At 45.4% G+C, this 15,895-nt stretch overlaps 2 protein-coding genes across 2 annotated transcripts; both read left to right on the top strand.

The window, feature by feature from the left end:
- The first annotated feature begins 4,772 nt into the window (after positions 1-4,772).
- Positions 4,773-9,532, top strand: LOC119337404 (putative disease resistance RPP13-like protein 1). The gene is made up of 3 exons (XM_037609531.1): positions 4,773-5,246; positions 5,660-8,988; positions 9,088-9,532. Exon 2 carries the CDS (start codon positions 5,696-5,698, stop codon positions 8,978-8,980), a length of 3,285 nt encoding a protein of 1,094 aa, XP_037465428.1. The 5' UTR covers positions 4,773-5,246; positions 5,660-5,695; the 3' UTR covers positions 8,981-8,988; positions 9,088-9,532.
- A 188-nt stretch (positions 9,533-9,720) lies between these two features.
- LOC119337405 (sucrose synthase 7) lies at positions 9,721-14,597 on the top strand. The gene is made up of 17 exons (XM_037609533.1): positions 9,721-10,337; positions 10,470-10,602; positions 10,697-10,851; positions 10,970-11,162; positions 11,248-11,366; positions 11,456-11,672; positions 11,752-11,847; positions 11,924-12,100; positions 12,182-12,298; positions 12,391-12,557; positions 12,649-12,873; positions 12,955-13,276; positions 13,412-13,656; positions 13,746-13,884; positions 13,984-14,093; positions 14,205-14,228; positions 14,325-14,597. Exons 1-17 carry the CDS (start codon positions 10,237-10,239, stop codon positions 14,368-14,370), a joined length of 2,586 nt encoding a protein of 861 aa, XP_037465430.1. The 5' UTR covers positions 9,721-10,236; the 3' UTR covers positions 14,371-14,597.
- The last annotated feature ends 1,298 nt before the right edge of the window (positions 14,598-15,895 follow it).

The following is a 15,895-nucleotide window of genomic DNA, read 5'->3' as shown; positions in this document are numbered from 1 at the left end:
CTATTAATCTATTAATAATTAAAGTTGATCCGGGGTTCGAACCGCACGTGCACGTGTGTGTGGCTAGCAGTCGACCCGTTCAAATTTAGTGTCATGAAAGGATTCATATACTTTATAAACATAAAATTACAACGTAAATCTAAAAATATATTCCAGCAATATAGTGCCATTGATTTGAACCTGCAACCAGAGGCTATATAGCGCCGCGCATACCACTCCAACGGGCGACAACGTGGTAAATGATAAATTTAGGTTTATAACTTATCGAGCCCGTGTGGCTAAAACGGACCATGGTGTGGCTCAGTTTTCAATGGGTTTGTTCTTTTTCATTTCATTTTAAAAGAAATATGCAATATATATATATATATATATATATATATATATATATATATATAAACATATTACGTTAAGAATTTCATGTAACTTCATAAAATACCTATGCAATAATTTAACAGGAATACACATAATAAAATTATGAATTAAGAATATATTTTATAATTTGAAAAAATGTTCGCATTTTAATAAAATGTTAAAGTAGAACGTTCATATATTTAAATAGATTCTCAAGTAATTTTAAAATTTCCACATTTTTAATAGACTATTTATGTAGTATATCAATGTGTTCATGCTTTCACAAAAAAATGTGTTGTTTAAAATGTTTATATAGTACTCCCTCCGTTTCAAAATAGATGACTCAACTTTGTACTAATTTTGTACTAAAGTTAGTATAAAGTTGAGTCATCTATTTTGGAACGGAGGGAGTATATAAGTTTGTGTGTTTTCTAAAAAAATATACAAGCCTAGTGCACCATTAGATCTCGGATCCTCACATGAATAATATTTGAATTATATAAACATTTTAATCATTCATACATATTTTCAGTTTTATGAATAAGTTTGAAAATAACATGTGAATTATTTTTAAAATGACATGAAGATTTTTGCATTCTTTTGAAATTATGTTTGTTATACAATCATAAAGGGTACATGTACTTTTGATACATGACACTCATTGGTTGGAGTGGCGTCCGTGCCTGGTCTTCAAGCTTTGGTCCGATGTTCGGGTCACATATCTGGTGTTGTTTTTGCTGGATTATTAAATTATCTTTATTTATTTTGTTTGGCCAAATGTTTATAAAGGTTATGAATCATTAAATATCAGGAAACATGAAGTTGTCGAGTGGCTAGCCGCATGCACTCGGACCGGTATGTCACTGGTTCAATCCAGTTATCTTATAGTTATACTCCTAGTTTTATTTTATAATTTGTGAGCTTCTCATTGAGGGCCTTATTGTAAGAAAATAATCTTAGGGGCTTTTTCGCAAAAAATCAGGCCACACACCCTTGTCACTGACAGTCCCATGGCATGCTAGCACACCTCCTCGGCTTTGTGGACGTATACAAATGTTATTTGAACCGTATATGCACGTCCATGCCAAGTTATGGAACCAGTTCAATGTATTTTGCAAGTTCGCGCACTATGTTGTTTGGTTCTAGGCCTTGCATTGCCACACTTTTTTTTCCAATCTTGCCTAAGGTTAGTTCATCAAAATGAGAGCTACAAGTTGGCAAGCCTAAGGAAATCTTACCATACTTTTTGTGTGTATGCCATGTGGAGTCCTAGTGTGGCTTGTCTAAGGTGCGGCTTGAAACAAACACTCATCTAAATTGGTCAAACTTGCCTAAACTTAGTTGTGGCAACATTTGACAAAGTAAGTCACAAACCAAACAGCTAAGTGCACACCCATGGCAAGTTCAAGCATCACTAGTGTATTTAGCTCTAAAAGTAAGGTTGTAACCATGTCTATCCTAATCTTACATGGCATCCACAGATTTTAAAGTTGGGGATTTTGACCATTTGTCAAACCTTTCCCTCGGACTTTAATGATTTACCCTCGTTTTTATTAACTTTAATGCTTTGCCACAACTTTATCAAAAACTAGTAGATGATTTGGCATTTCTACCCAGTTTGAGATTACATTATTTATCGAATTGCCAAAATGCCCCTCTTGCCAAAATTAGCTAAACACATGCTTACTTTTTTTCTCTCTTTTGTGTTCGTCTCGCAGTTGATGGCTCGCCATGCCTCACCCACATTTCCGCCCATGTCGTGATGTTGATGATCTTCCACTCCCCATGCTTCGGTGTTGTCATTGAGTTGTTGCTGCTCCTCTCCCACGACCTCCTCCTAGCCCTCCTCTATGATGGCATGTGCTCAAGGGGTTGTCTGATTGTCATTCATGGGCGAGATCCTGGAGAAAGTCACAAGGCATGCAGAGCGGTCAAGCTCTCAGGGGAGTGAGAAGCTTGTCGAGGTCATGTATGTGGTCACCGTCAGTCTGGCGCGATGTACAAGAACGGTTTTCTCCATGAGGTAGGGAGTGAGAAGGAGATATGGCAGGGAAAGTGGCAGCTTCATATAGCGGAATAGGAGTTGGGTTAGCCGGCGGCAAAGCAGGAGGCCTCGGAGCTGATGATTGCTAGGTGTATAGCTTAACAAGGAGTTGGGTCCCCAAATGTAGGAATTTGTAGTAAATAGTAACTTTTTGCTAGTGAGAAACCAATGCATCAATCCGTGGAGGTACCGTTGTTTTGTGGCAGGGGCAAATTTGGGCAACACAAATAAAAATTTACTTATGCCCCCAACATTATTTTTCTTTTAACGATATGCCCCCAACAATTTCAACAAGGGTGTCAACCTTGCTAGCATTACAAGTTGTATAAGATAATTAAACGACAAAATGATAAATGATTTTTTTTGTATTGTTGGAACAAAATATAATTGAATATAAAAGTGTGCATGAAAGTTGCTGGAAGGTGATTCTTATGCTAAAAATGGATCAGGGTTCATAGGTTAGCCAAGTGTATCTCTTAAACAAATAAGAATTGGTAAGTAACATAATAATGTGAAAAAAAATGCAGAACGGAATATTTTTCATGTCCAAGCCAAATATATATGATGTGTTGATATTATACAGACAGTAACCCATAAATCTATATACAATAGGAACAATAAAGGTGTTCATTGTCATAACAGATTAATGATTAGTTTAACACACATATGAATCCAAACTAGGATATGGTATTACAATGAGATTAATAGAAGGATTGGTGACAAGGATGTGGCTGACGCTGATGATGAAGATTGATGTCATAGCCTCCTTGATCGGGGTGATGGCGTGGCGGTGCCCTTCTGCGAATCCCCCCTCCCCCGGATCATGAATGGAGGGATTGATGATAGACATCATTAATGGAGGGATTGATGATGATGATGATGATGATGATGATGATGACGACGATGATGGAGGGCGTTAGTTTTTTAGATTCTAGTTCGTGGTTCTGGTCTCTTCGTTCTCCGTGTGTGATATCTGATCACACGGGGTTGAAGTAGTCGACAAGGAGGCGGCGACATCATATGGTACGAGCATCAATACGAGCATGGATGCTCGTACCGCACGTCATCCTTAAGGTCGCGTAGCTAGTTTTCTCCACATGTGATCTTGTCTCAATAGGGAGGTATTTTTGAGTGGCAACCGCCTGTCATTAATATGGGCGGCAGACGACGGACGGACAACTGTCGTGTCGTTTGAACGCGGAGCAGTCACGTGCATCAAGAAGTGTCGCGGGCGGCGCGTCACTCTAATGTCGACGCCAGTGAGCGGTCATATAATCCGCTCTGGGTGGGCATGAATACTGTCACTGATGCTCTGTAGCGGCACTGACCGTTTTGGGCGGGAACCGCGCGGGCGAGGGAGGGGGTTTGGGTGGGCCAGGACGGTCAGAAGCTGCCTTGGGTGCTGTCCGCACGCCTGCAAAGCCCCCCTCCACGTTTGTCTCCGGTTTACGGAAGAAAGTACATTCGGACCGCCTTGCGGACCAATACAGACCCGCATTAAAATGACCCAACACCTTGCGGACCAATATCCGGACGGATGCAGATGATTTGAGAGTCATCGTTGGGAGATGCCCTCAGTAGCTAGTGTCTTTTTTTTTTCGGGTCCTGGACTCGCCATAATTTTGACCATCACTTGTCCTCCCTCCAGGCTCCAGCCATTCAACGTTGTCGTCCTTAGAGAGTTCGTGTTCTTCATTCTAACATGTACTCCCTCTGTCCCATATTGTAATATCTTTTTGTCAAAAAAAGTATTATAATATGAGATGGTTTTTTTGTCAAAAAAATGTATTTTTGTGAGATGATCAGGGGTGCCTCTAGGTTCAACATAAATTTAGGTAGCGGGCCGCAGCTATTTAGAAACAAAGAGGTTTTACATAAAATTAAACGAATTATTGTTGTGTGGTGTGCCATGCCATGATGGAGCCTGGAGGAATAAAGAAATTTGTTCACCGACGTGACAGCAACTCCTTGCTTGGTTTAGTCGTTGCAGGCCCTCCACTAGGCATAAAAAAGCCATTCTTGTAAAGAAATAACCACCCCTGATCATCTCAGCGTTGGAATCATGTCGGCAGCTGACTCTTCCTCTGGCCGGCCAGGCTGCATCTGATGTTGACATAAAAAATCATTCATTCACATGATTATACGCTGCCACATGATTATGCTGTAATTAGCTGAAATTTGTATGGCAAAGAAAGTTCACACCGAATTTGAAAAGTAAATCTTTCCATTTGCACCGTCCATGGCCTTTGCAATTCCCACTTTTTGTAGCTTCGTTTAGATGTTGCTGTCCATTGCTGTTAGCTGATCACAAAAATAGCCTGCCCAATTCTGCTCTGTTCTCCCCTCTTCGCCCTCTGCCCCTCACACTCCTCTAGTATGCAACCAATGCCCCTGCCAAGCTCAGGAAGGACAGGAGAGCCTCCCATCCATGGCCCTCATGGTGTCCACCTTTGACAAGAGCAATCTTCCAGGGGCCCGGAGGAGAGAAGGGGAGATGTGACAGGTTGTTTGTGCCCGTCCATGGCCGTGCCCTGTTGACTGTTGTCACCCACCACCAGAAGAAGAAGAAGAAGAAGAAGAAGAATAATGGAGTTTGTGTGTGTCTGGATCGGAGGATTTTGAGCTGGTGAGAGAGGGAGGTGGAGAAATTAGGGGGAGGAAAGCGTAGCCTCGTGGGAGAGGGACGGATCCATTTAGAGGCGCGCTCCCTCTTTTGGCTGCCTTGGGTTGGGTTGGGTTGGGAAAGCAGGGAGGGGAGGAGGGTGGTGGCCATTCTGCTGGTGGCCGTCGCCGCCCGCCCTTGCCTCCCCGCCTTCCTCTTCCAATAATCCTCCCCAATCTTCATCAACAGGTAATCATCAATCCATCCATCCATCCAGGAGCAGTTTGTCAGTTATTTATTGTGCTCAGTTCCAGCTCCTCAAGGACGCGCTCCCGATCTGATATACAGTAGATGGATTCTGTTCTTTCCTTTTTGTTCGTATGTTGATTCCGATGATTTGTTCTGTAGTAATTGGAGAGGATCTCCCTGTGTCCACATGCTAATTTCCGTTTCCTGTGCCGGATTGATTTCATCCTCAACTAAAATCGAGATAAATGGGGAAAGAATCCTTTTTTTTTTGGTTGCGAATGGAAAGAATCTCTGCAAATCAAATCAATTAGCCCCCTAATCGCCGTTGAAAGGATCCAATTTTATCATCCCCGCGCGCTGCGCTGACGCGAATTACTGATTCGCATTTCGTTTTTGATTGTTGATTGTTGAAGCTCTGCGCAAGGAAAGGGGATCCGTCCCGTCCGGCCATGGCGGTGGTGCTGGACTCGTACGTGAAGCGGTGCGCGGCGGCGCTGGAGGAGTTCTCGGGGCAGGAGGCCTGCGGCGCGCTCGGCATCCGGGACAACGTGCGGGGCCTGCTGGGCACGCTGGCGCGCATCGACGCCGTCGTCTCCCACGAGGAGCGCCGCCGGGTGCTCAGCTCCCGGGTGGACGCCTGGGTGGTGCTGCTCAAGGACGTCATGTACGAGGTGGACGACGTGCTCGACGTCTGCGCCGCCGAGGGCGCCAAGATCCTCGCCGACGACCACCCGCCCACGCCCAAGGTGCGCTGCGCCTTCATGTTCTCCTGTTTCCGCTACTCGGGCCCCCAGAAGTTCCACCACGAGGTCGGCTTCACCATCCGGGACATAGACATCCGGCTCCGGGAGATCGAGGACGAGATGCCGCCGCTCCCCGCTGCCGCCGGGCCGTCCCCGCGACGCCCCGGCGGCGCCAGGAGGGATTGGTTCAGCAGCGAAATGTCCAGGAGCTGCCACGACGACGTGGTGAAGCCTCGCGCCGCGGTGGGGACGCAGGTCCACAAGTCCGTCGCCGGCCTCGTGCCGAGGTTGCTCAGGGAGGGCAAGAAGAAGGTGGACGTCTTCGCTGTCGTCGGCGCCGTGGGGATCGGCAAGACCACGCTTGCCAGGGAGATATTCACCGATGAGAGGATGACCGAAAACTTCCCCATCTGCGTGTGGGTCAAGATGTCGAAGGATCTGTCTGAGGCAGCTTTCTTGAAGAAGATCATCGCCGGCGCCGGTGTAAATGCTGGGGACACAGAGAACATGGAGGAGCTCCTCGCCCTCCTCAGCTCTGCTCTTTCAAAGAGGTTTCTCATCGTCTTGGATGACCTGGACAGCCCGGGCATATGGGAAGATCTGCTGAAAGATCCACTGGGAGACGGCGTGGCACGAGGCAGAATACTGGTCACGACACGGGACGAGGAGGTGGCGGCAGGCTTGAAGGCAGTCGTCCACCGCGTCGACAAAATGGACGCAGAGAACAGCTGGGCGTTACTGCGCGAGCAGGTCTTCCTGGAATGCGATTCAGAGGAGGTCCAAGCGCTGGAGGATGTCGGGATGAAGATTGCGGAGAAATGCGAGGGCCATCCTCTGGCAATCAAGGTCATCGCAGGTGTCCTGAGGTCGAGAGGCACGAGCAAGGACGAGTGGGAGATGGTCCTGAAAAGTGACGCTTGGTCGATGCGGCCGTTGCTTCAGCAGGTGCCACAGGCTCTCTACTTGAGCTATGTTGATCTGCCTTCTGAACTGAAGGAGTGCTTCCTCCACTGCTCTCTGTACCCAGAAGACTGCCCCATTCGTCGCTTTGATCTCGTGCGGCACTGGATCGCCGAAGGCCTTGTCAAGCCCAGAGACAACAAGGAACTGGAAGAGTCTGCTGAAGAGTACTATCTGGAGTTGATAGGCAGAAACTTGTTACAGCCTGATCCTGACAATCTTGACCAGTGCTGGATGACACATGATCTGCTACGCTCTCTGGCCCGCTTTCTGATAACAGATGAGAGCATCTTAATTGACGGTCAGGAGAGCTCGAGCGTGGGCTCGTTGTCCTCACTGTCAAAGCCTCGACATCTTGCATTGTGTAACATGGAGAACAGCTTGGAGGATCCGATTTCAGTGAAGCAGCAGATGAGCCTAAGGTCACTGTTCCTTTTCAACAGCCCGAATGTCAGAGTGATAGACAATCTTCTTCTCGAGTCAGCCACCTGCCTGCGTGTCTTGGACCTGAGCAACACAGGAATAGAGGCCCTCCCAAAATCCGTCGGCACCCTGCGACATCTGAGGTACCTCAATCTTGACGGGACTCAGGTCAGCGACCTACCCTCCTCCGTCGGCTATCTCGTAAATTTGCAGACCTTGAGCCTTGAAGGCTGTCAAAGATTACAGAAACTCCCTTGGTCCATCAGTGAATTGCAAGAGCTTAGAAGCCTTTGCCTCGAGGGAACTTCCCTACGCTATGTACCAAAAGGTGTGGGTGAGCTGAAGCATCTTAACCATCTATCTGGTCTGATCATTGGTCAGGACAACAATGATCCTGAGGGCTGTGACTTGATTCACCTTCGAGCCATGTCTGAATTGAGGTACCTTCAGATAGAGAGACTTGATAGGGCTACTTCTGGAGCTTCTGCACTTGCAAACAAGCCATTCCTGAAGGTTCTACACCTGTCTGAGCAAGCAGCATTAATTGAGGAAGAAGAGAATGGGGAAGAACAGGAGAACCAAGAGGGCGCAGAGAAAGAAGAGAAGGACGAACATGAAGTAAAAAATGCTCAGTGGATTAGAGACGATTCAGCTAAAGTGAGTGAAAAGATATGGAATGAGCTCACGCCACCCAATAGCGTTGAGAAGCTGGTAATCAAGAACTACCAAGGTCGAAAGTTTCCAAACTGGATGGCGGGTCCCAAGCTAAGCACCTCCTTCCCTGCCCTTGCCTTCCTTGATCTTGACAACTGCATGTCATGCACCACTCTGCCTGCTCTTGGCCGCCTGAAACAGCTCAAGTCCCTGGAAATCTCAAATGCAGACTCCATTGTCGCCATCGGTTCTGAGTTCCTCGGCACCACTGTGATGTCACGAGCCATCTCATTCCCCAAGCTTGAGGTTTTGAAGCTAAGAAACATGAAGAATCTGGAAGACTGGTCCTTAAGTGTGGAAGAGAGCCAGACATTGCTGCCTTGTCTCAAGTCACTGCACATACAGTTCTGCCCTAAACTCAAAGCTCTGCCAGAAGGTCTAAAGGACGCTGCTCTGTGCGACCTTCGTGTCGAGGGTGCACATTGCCTTACAGAGATAAAGGACCTGCCAAAACTATCTGATGAACTCTATCTGAAAGACAACAGGGCGCTTCTGAGGATCTCCAACCTACCCTCACTCAAGTCACTCACCATCGACGACTGCGCGAAGCTGAAGCACGTCTCGGGCCTCGACACGCTGCAGCATCTCAGGCTTGAGTTCCCCCCATCCACGGAGACATACTATTTCGAGGAGTTGGTCACCTTCTGGAACATCGCATTCCCACGGTGGCTGGAGCTGCTGATCCGTTTGCAGGCCAATGGCCTGCGTCGGTTCGAGCTGCAGTGTGCACTCCCTTTACTCAGGAGCTGCCTGGAGGGTGGGAAGAACTGGCACGTTGTGCAGCAGATCCCTGAGGTGCGCATCACAAGCACCGATGGCAAGAAGTACATAAGGTACAACAAGGCCCGCCGCATCTACGAGACGAATGCTCAGTGTGAAGAGAAGTCTACCTAAAAATCTTGGTATGCTGTCTTCTTTTCCACTTTTCAGTACTTGTGAAGTTGCCATCTTATCCTTAATCTCTCGAGTGATACGGTTTAATATGGTTTAAGTACTTGCAGGAGTACTTGGCAGCTGTTTGGTAGACATGTTTGGTCCGACCGTCCCTACTGCTCCAGGAGATGTCGTGGTTTACATCAGGGAGTCGTCGTGTTGTTACTAGAAATGGTTTGATGAGGCCTGAGGAATGAGTACCGTATTTTTGGTGAATCAGACAGCAGATGGTCTTTCCCCCCCTTCCTCAGTACTGAACTTGGCTTAACTCCTTCACCAATACTCGATGTGTGATTCTTTTCCGTTTCCTGGTTCTGGCGATTTGTAAATTGTAAACATTGAGCTTGATGGATTTTGATGAGTGTAAAGTATTGCCACTTGTGTACATGGATTTGTTTTTTTTCTTTTCGTGTCGGAATGTTTTCTATCAAACATGTATATTTATGTAATTGGCAAACTTATGTGCGCAAATTTCACGATTATCCTGAAATTGGATACTCTCAATTTGTTGAATACCTTGAATGGAGATGGATGCTACAATCTCTCGAAGTTTGTGTTCTGATTAATGAAAAAAATTGCTTGTATATCTCTCTTTGATGCTATCGAGTTTTTGAAATAAAGAGCTCAGTTCATGTATCTTTTTTTTTCTTCATTTGATGCTCTGGAGTTCCCTTTCTGGTATTGAGATTGCAACAAGGTGATCCCTGGTCTTTTGCTTCATATCAGGTAGCCAGCAATCTGCTGTGCATCTTCTGAAAGTTTAAGGAAGCTTAACCCAAGCTCCAAGAGAGAATATGCTTTGATTGCCTTTTGTGATCTTCTGAAAGTTCTTGGCCTAGTGTGGCAAAAAGTTTACCACGTTTGGGTGTCAAAACTGCTGGCAAAGGGATAAGAAATGGTGACAAGCCATGAGGAATCTTACAGTCCCATGATGCAATGCCGCCTTTCTTGCCTTGTGCGTTTCTTTGGAATAACTTCTCCCAGGCGTTGTGCTTTCTCCTTCCAGCTTAGCATCATCTACCTTGCATTTCCAGCCATGTCCAGAGAAAATAAATCTTTCTCCATGGAGGGAGGTTTTGTGCCCTCTTCTATAAATTGTTGTCCATCAGCACCCAGCCAATCACAATCTTCTCCGCAACATTCTTTCTTAGTTGCTTCTCCTAAAATAGTTCTTGGGTCTTCACCACCCAGTTTCACAAGCCTGGTAGTCTTCCAACATGGCCTCCAAGCTCAGCTTCAAGAGAATGGACAGCATCGCTGAAACCATGCCTGATGCGCTGCAACAAAGCCGGTACCAGATGAAGAGGTGCTTCCAAAGGTAATATAGACCAAACTTGGAGTGTGTGCTTTAATACAGTAGTGAGTTCTTTATGCCATGCATTGCATCAAGAAATATTTGCTGCTGTTGAAGCTTTGTCATCCTGAAATTGGGGAGAAAAAAATGTTTCAGGTATGTATCGAAGGGCAGGAGGCTCTTGAAGAACCAGCAGCTCGTGGAGGAGCTGGAAAAATCACTAGATGACAAAGCTGAGAAGGAAAAGCTTGTTGAAGGCTTTCTCGGTTACATTATTTGTTCGACTCAGGTTATTTCACTTTACATTCCCCAATTCCCTTCTGCAGCTAGAATCAAGTTTGATGGAAGAAGCTTATCAGATTTGGAATCCTCTATGTTTGCAGGAAGCAGTAGTGCTACCACCATTCGTTGCCTTTGCTGTTAGAATGAATCCTGGCATCTGGGAATACGTCAAAGTTCATTCCGATGATCTGTCGGTCGAAGGAATTACACCATCAGAGTACCTTAAGTTCAAAGAGACCTTATATGATGAGAAATGGTATGTCTTACTCTTACCAAATATCATGTGATCTTTGACATTGATCAGAGAGCTAATTTAATGCTTGATGAGTAAAATCATGATTCTGAAAAATATGGTCTGTTCATGTGAATTTCAGGGCCAAGGATGACAATTCGTTGGAAGTTGATTTTGGTGCTCTTGACCTCTCAACACCTCATCTGACGCTGCCCTCGTCAATAGGGAACGGGATGCAGTTTATCTCCAAATTCATGTCTTCAAAGCTGAATGACAAGCCTGAAAGCATGAAGCCGTTGCTAGACTATTTGCTCACTCTGAATTACCGCGGCGAGGTAAAGATTTCAGTCATTCATATCTCGTATCAGAAGATCAGAATTAACAAACTGAATGAACTTACATATCCTTATGAACATGCAGAAACTGATGGTTAACGACACGATCGACACGGTGGACAAGCTTCAGACAGCGCTGCTCCTTGCAGAAGTTTTTGTCAGCGGGCTGCCAAAATTCACACCATATTTGAAATTTGAACAGAGGTGATGTGCTGCCATATTAAGTAGACATATAATTCATAGTGCAGAAATATGCAACTATGCCTAACGTTCCTCCACGAATTGTGTTGCAGATTTCAGGAGTGGGGATTGGAGAAAGGATGGGGTGAGAACGCAGAAAGGTGCAAGGAGACTCTGAATTTCCTATCTGAAGTGCTCCAGGCACCAGATCCTATCAACATGGAGAAGTTCTTCAGCAGGGTCCCATCCATATTTAACATCGTTGTCTTCTCCATCCATGGTTACTTTGGCCAAGAGAAGGTTCTAGGATTGCCAGACACCGGGGGTCAGGTATCAATATTCTTCAAATAGTAGGACATGGCAACTCTGATCAGGTTATCCATATTTAACATTTCTTTCTCTGTAACAGGTTGTCTACATCCTGGACCAAGTCAGGTCCATGGAAGAGGAGCTGCTGCAGAGAATCAAGCAGCAGGGTTTGCATATAACACCAAAGATTCTTGTGGCAAGGCCATCATCCTAGCTATTCCTGCTATGTCATTTGTAGAACTGCTAAACTAATGGCTACTATTGTGCTGCAGCTAACAAGACTGATACCAGATTCCAAAGGCACTAAATGTAATGTGGAGCTCGAACCGGTTGAAAATACGAAATATTCACACATACTACGTGTGCCATTCAAGACTGAAGACGGGAAGGATCTGCGCCAGTGGGTGTCCCGGTTTGACATTTACCCTTACCTGGAGAGATATACTCAGGTTTGTCAGCTGTCAATTATTAACTATCAGCAATCTTGTGTGAGTGATCTTTCGTAAAGTTTTATCCCGGCATGATTTCAGGATGCTTCTGCCAAAATCCTTGACATTCTAGAGGGCAAACCAGACTTGATCATTGGCAACTACACTGATGGAAACCTGGTGGCGTCCCTCATGTCGAGCAAACTCGGAGTCACACAGGTGGGGAAATGTCTAATCAAATAGGATCCCTCATGATCTCTCTTACCACCAATCACAGTTGATATGACATCCCTAACTGGTTCTCCTGACAGGGAACAATTGCACATGCTCTCGAGAAGACGAAGTATGAGAACTCAGATGCTAAGTGGAGGGAGCTGGACCAAAAATACCATTTCTCCTGCCAATTCACTGCTGATATGATTGCCATGAACACTACTGATTTTATCATCACTAGCACATACCAAGAAATTGCTGGGAGGTCAGTAGACTGAATACTACTGTAACTTCAGTGCTCTAACAGCGCTTGAGTACTTGCACCTAGAAACTTCTAACATTGACATATTATGCAGCAAAGAGAAGCCTGGTCAATATGAACACCACTACGCATTCACAATGCCCGGGCTTTGCCGCTACGCCACGGGCATCAATGTCTTTGATCCGAAGTTCAACATTGCTGCCCCTGGTGCCGATCAGTCCGTCTACTTCCCCTACACACAGAAGCAGAAGCGGCTTACAGGTTTACACCCACAGATTGAGGAGTTACTGTACAGCAAGGAGGATACAGACGAACACATGTAAGTCAAGTCCCTTAGGAACACACATACTTTTGTTTGATCAGACAAAGTTGCTAACTGTTGTAATGCTACCAAATTCAGAGGGTATCTGGCAGACAAAAATAAGCCAATCATTTTCTCGATGGCAAGGCTAGACAAGGTGAAGAACATCACTGGACTAGTGGAGTGGTATGGCCAGAACAAGAAGGTCAGGGACCTTGTGAACCTCGTCGTCGTCGCAGGCCTCCTGAATGCTGCACAGTCCAAGGACCGAGAAGAGATAGACGAGATCAACAAGATGCACAATTTGATCGACAAGTACCAGCTGAAAGGACAGATCCGGTGGATCAAGGCTCAGACTGACCGTGTCCGTAACGGCGAGCTGTACCGTTACATTGCAGATACAAAGGGTGCATTTGTTCAGGTATACATTAACCTACAAAACTAACTGTATGGTTTGGAGTAACAAACCCAGTGCAGAAACGGAGAAACCCCACTCTACCCTTTTCTTTCTTGATTAAATCAACTCTAACCTCACAATGCATATCTCTGGTTTCAGCCTGCACTCTATGAAGCATTTGGGCTAACAGTCATCGAGGCGATGAACTGCGGTCTGCCAACCTTCGCGACAAACCAGGGAGGGCCAGCGGAGATCATTGTCGACGGGGTCTCGGGTTTCCACATAAACCCGATGAACGGCAGGGAGGCTGGCACCAAGATTGCAGACTTCTTCCAGAAGTGCAAGGAAGACCCAAGCTACTGGAACAAGGTGTCCACTGCTGGACTTCAGCGCATCTACGAATGGTAGGCGCCGACCCCTATCCTGCCCCATGAATGGCAGGCACCAACCTACCTGGTGCAAAAATTTAACCTTCTGATATACATGATGGCAGCTACACATGGAAGATATATGCAACTAAAGTGCTGAACATGGGATCGATGTATGGCTTCTGGAGGACTCTGAACAAGGAGGAGAGAGCGGCCAAACAGCGGTACCTGCAGATGTTCTACAATCTTCAGTACAGGAACCTGGTGAGTTCACGATCTACGGTGTATCAGGTGCAACGGCCAATGCACAATGCAACCAAGCAGGTCTGATCAAATGACCACATCATGTTTTCTTTCATTCAGGTGAAGACCGTCCCCAGAGTAGGGGAGCAGCCCCCGAGAACCGCGGCCTCAACCTCGACAGCAGGCGCCGCGGTGGTGCGTGACGAGATCGTAGTGAGGCCGAAAGAAAGGCAAGTGTGCGCGCTCTTACGGAATTTACTCAAGAGAGACCGGGAAGCGACTGACTGACTGACTAAACCATTTGTTGTTTGGGATTTTGGGGGGTGTTGCTGCTGCTGCAGAAAGCCGCGGAACCGGATCCAGAGGTCAGTGTTCGGTTCTACCTCCCAGCAGTGAAAACAACGGTGATTGTGTTAATGGCTTTATGCTGATCACTGGTTATGTTTCTTTTGTGTGCTCAGGATGATGACCAGCCTACTCGGGCCGAAGCGGCGCGCTAACAAATGATCAGAACAGCTACATGATGAGCCATGACTGTGTTCTGAAGCAAAATGTTCGCTGCTCAGTTCGTTCTATCAGTAACAGATTGTGAAGTGACTGGTGTTGAGGATTGGAAGATTCTTTTATTGTGTTCGTTGTTGATAAATTGGAAACATGTAACAAAGATGAAATTGCCCATGGCAGCAAGTGTGTCTTCCTGATTGGAATTCAATATCTTATAAGAACTTGCATGAGACTTTGCGTTGCCGATGGTGGGCACAAGCTGGGGTTGCCGAGGCCGAATTTGCGTTGATCACGTATGCATATAAAGGATGAATAGACGATACAAGGGCCCTGTCGATAAACTTTGGTGAGATCAATTTGACACGAGACATGATTTACTCAGGATGCCCGCGAGCTGAATAACAGCTATATGTCATCCCTCATGGTCTAATATTCCCTCTAGCAGATGAGTATGGTGCATTGTGTTTCTCTTGGTAGAACTTGTTTTTGTTTCGCCATTGCCCCCGCTCATACAGTGTGAACCAGCTTGACGCAACAATAAAAATGGTGTTATTTGGTCTTAAAAAAGAATGTTGTCTCTTTGAATGTTGTAATATTTGAAAAACAAACCCATTCATTTCTCGTTGCGAAGTCTACATTCATAAAATTAAAATTATATCATGGGAATGCACACACGCTTCTCTTCCAGCACGAATGTTGTAAAGCTTTCAACTTGTTTCTCTCATATTTTTAGAAAACATATAAAAGTGCTAGATCTTTGGCACGTCGCTGTAACGTCACATGCAATTCTACGATAAAATAGAAGTTCTTGATGAAATATGCTCAAAGGGGCTCAAATGATGACCAGAGTTCACCAGTTTACCTTCTCAATTCTTGATGCAAAACAGTTCTATCACATGTGCACCTACAAAATGTTATCTAAAAGTATAACCATTTGCGCCATGACAAAAAAGATAAAAAAAAGATGAGTTAACATTATCCTCTACTATTTACATATCACTTTTTTTTCTTGTGTGGGACAGAAATGATTATATTTTCAGTTAAGAGATTTGCAAGTGCGCAAAATATATGTACCAACCTATATAGATGAGTTGTTTCACATTTTCATAAAACTCAGAAAGGTCACATAAGCAACATTGGGTAACGACGCAACTAGTTGCGGATTTTAAGCCTCTCGGCTTTATCACTCGGTCCACTAGTTTCTTAGGGTCATCTGTTCATTTTCTCTATCCAGAGTAATAATAAAAATCATTTTCCAGTAGTAGAGATTTGTCCAACTTTTTTTATGTATTTCATGGATTTCACGTGGAAATGACTATTCCATAGTAGGAGTTTTCTATGACCAACACACATGCAGCATATTTTTCCTTATTGTCCAATGCTACGAGTGCTAAAGTAATGTCCTTGGTAGGCAATTGTAAGAAAGGTATCATGAATAAGAAGAGGAGAGTGATCGTTGAGAGGTTCACATAATACCGAAGAGTACAATTCACTCATAGGGGGAGCTATGAGGGCCAGGGGACCAATG

Source organism: Triticum dicoccoides, chromosome 7B, assembly GCF_002162155.2.
Source record: "Triticum dicoccoides isolate Atlit2015 ecotype Zavitan chromosome 7B, WEW_v2.0, whole genome shotgun sequence".
NCBI classification, from domain to species: Eukaryota; Viridiplantae; Streptophyta; class Magnoliopsida; order Poales; family Poaceae; genus Triticum; species Triticum dicoccoides.
Note: the sequence above shows the minus strand (reverse complement) of the source record. Positions and strands in the feature narration are given on the sequence as shown.

Coding starts and splice junctions, on each gene's coding strand:
- LOC119337405 (XM_037609533.1), top strand. CDS start 10,237: ATGGCCTCCAAGCTCAGCTTCAAGAGAATGGACAGCATCGCTGAAACC. Junction 11,163..11,247: donor CTCTGAATTACCGCGGCGAG/GTAAAGATTTCA, acceptor ATGAACATGCAG/AAACTGATGGTTAACGACAC. Junction 13,657..13,745: donor CTTCAGCGCATCTACGAATG/GTAGGCGCCGAC, acceptor ACATGATGGCAG/CTACACATGGAAGATATATG.
- LOC119337404 (XM_037609531.1), top strand. CDS start 5,696: ATGGCGGTGGTGCTGGACTCGTACGTGAAGCGGTGCGCGGCGGCGCTG.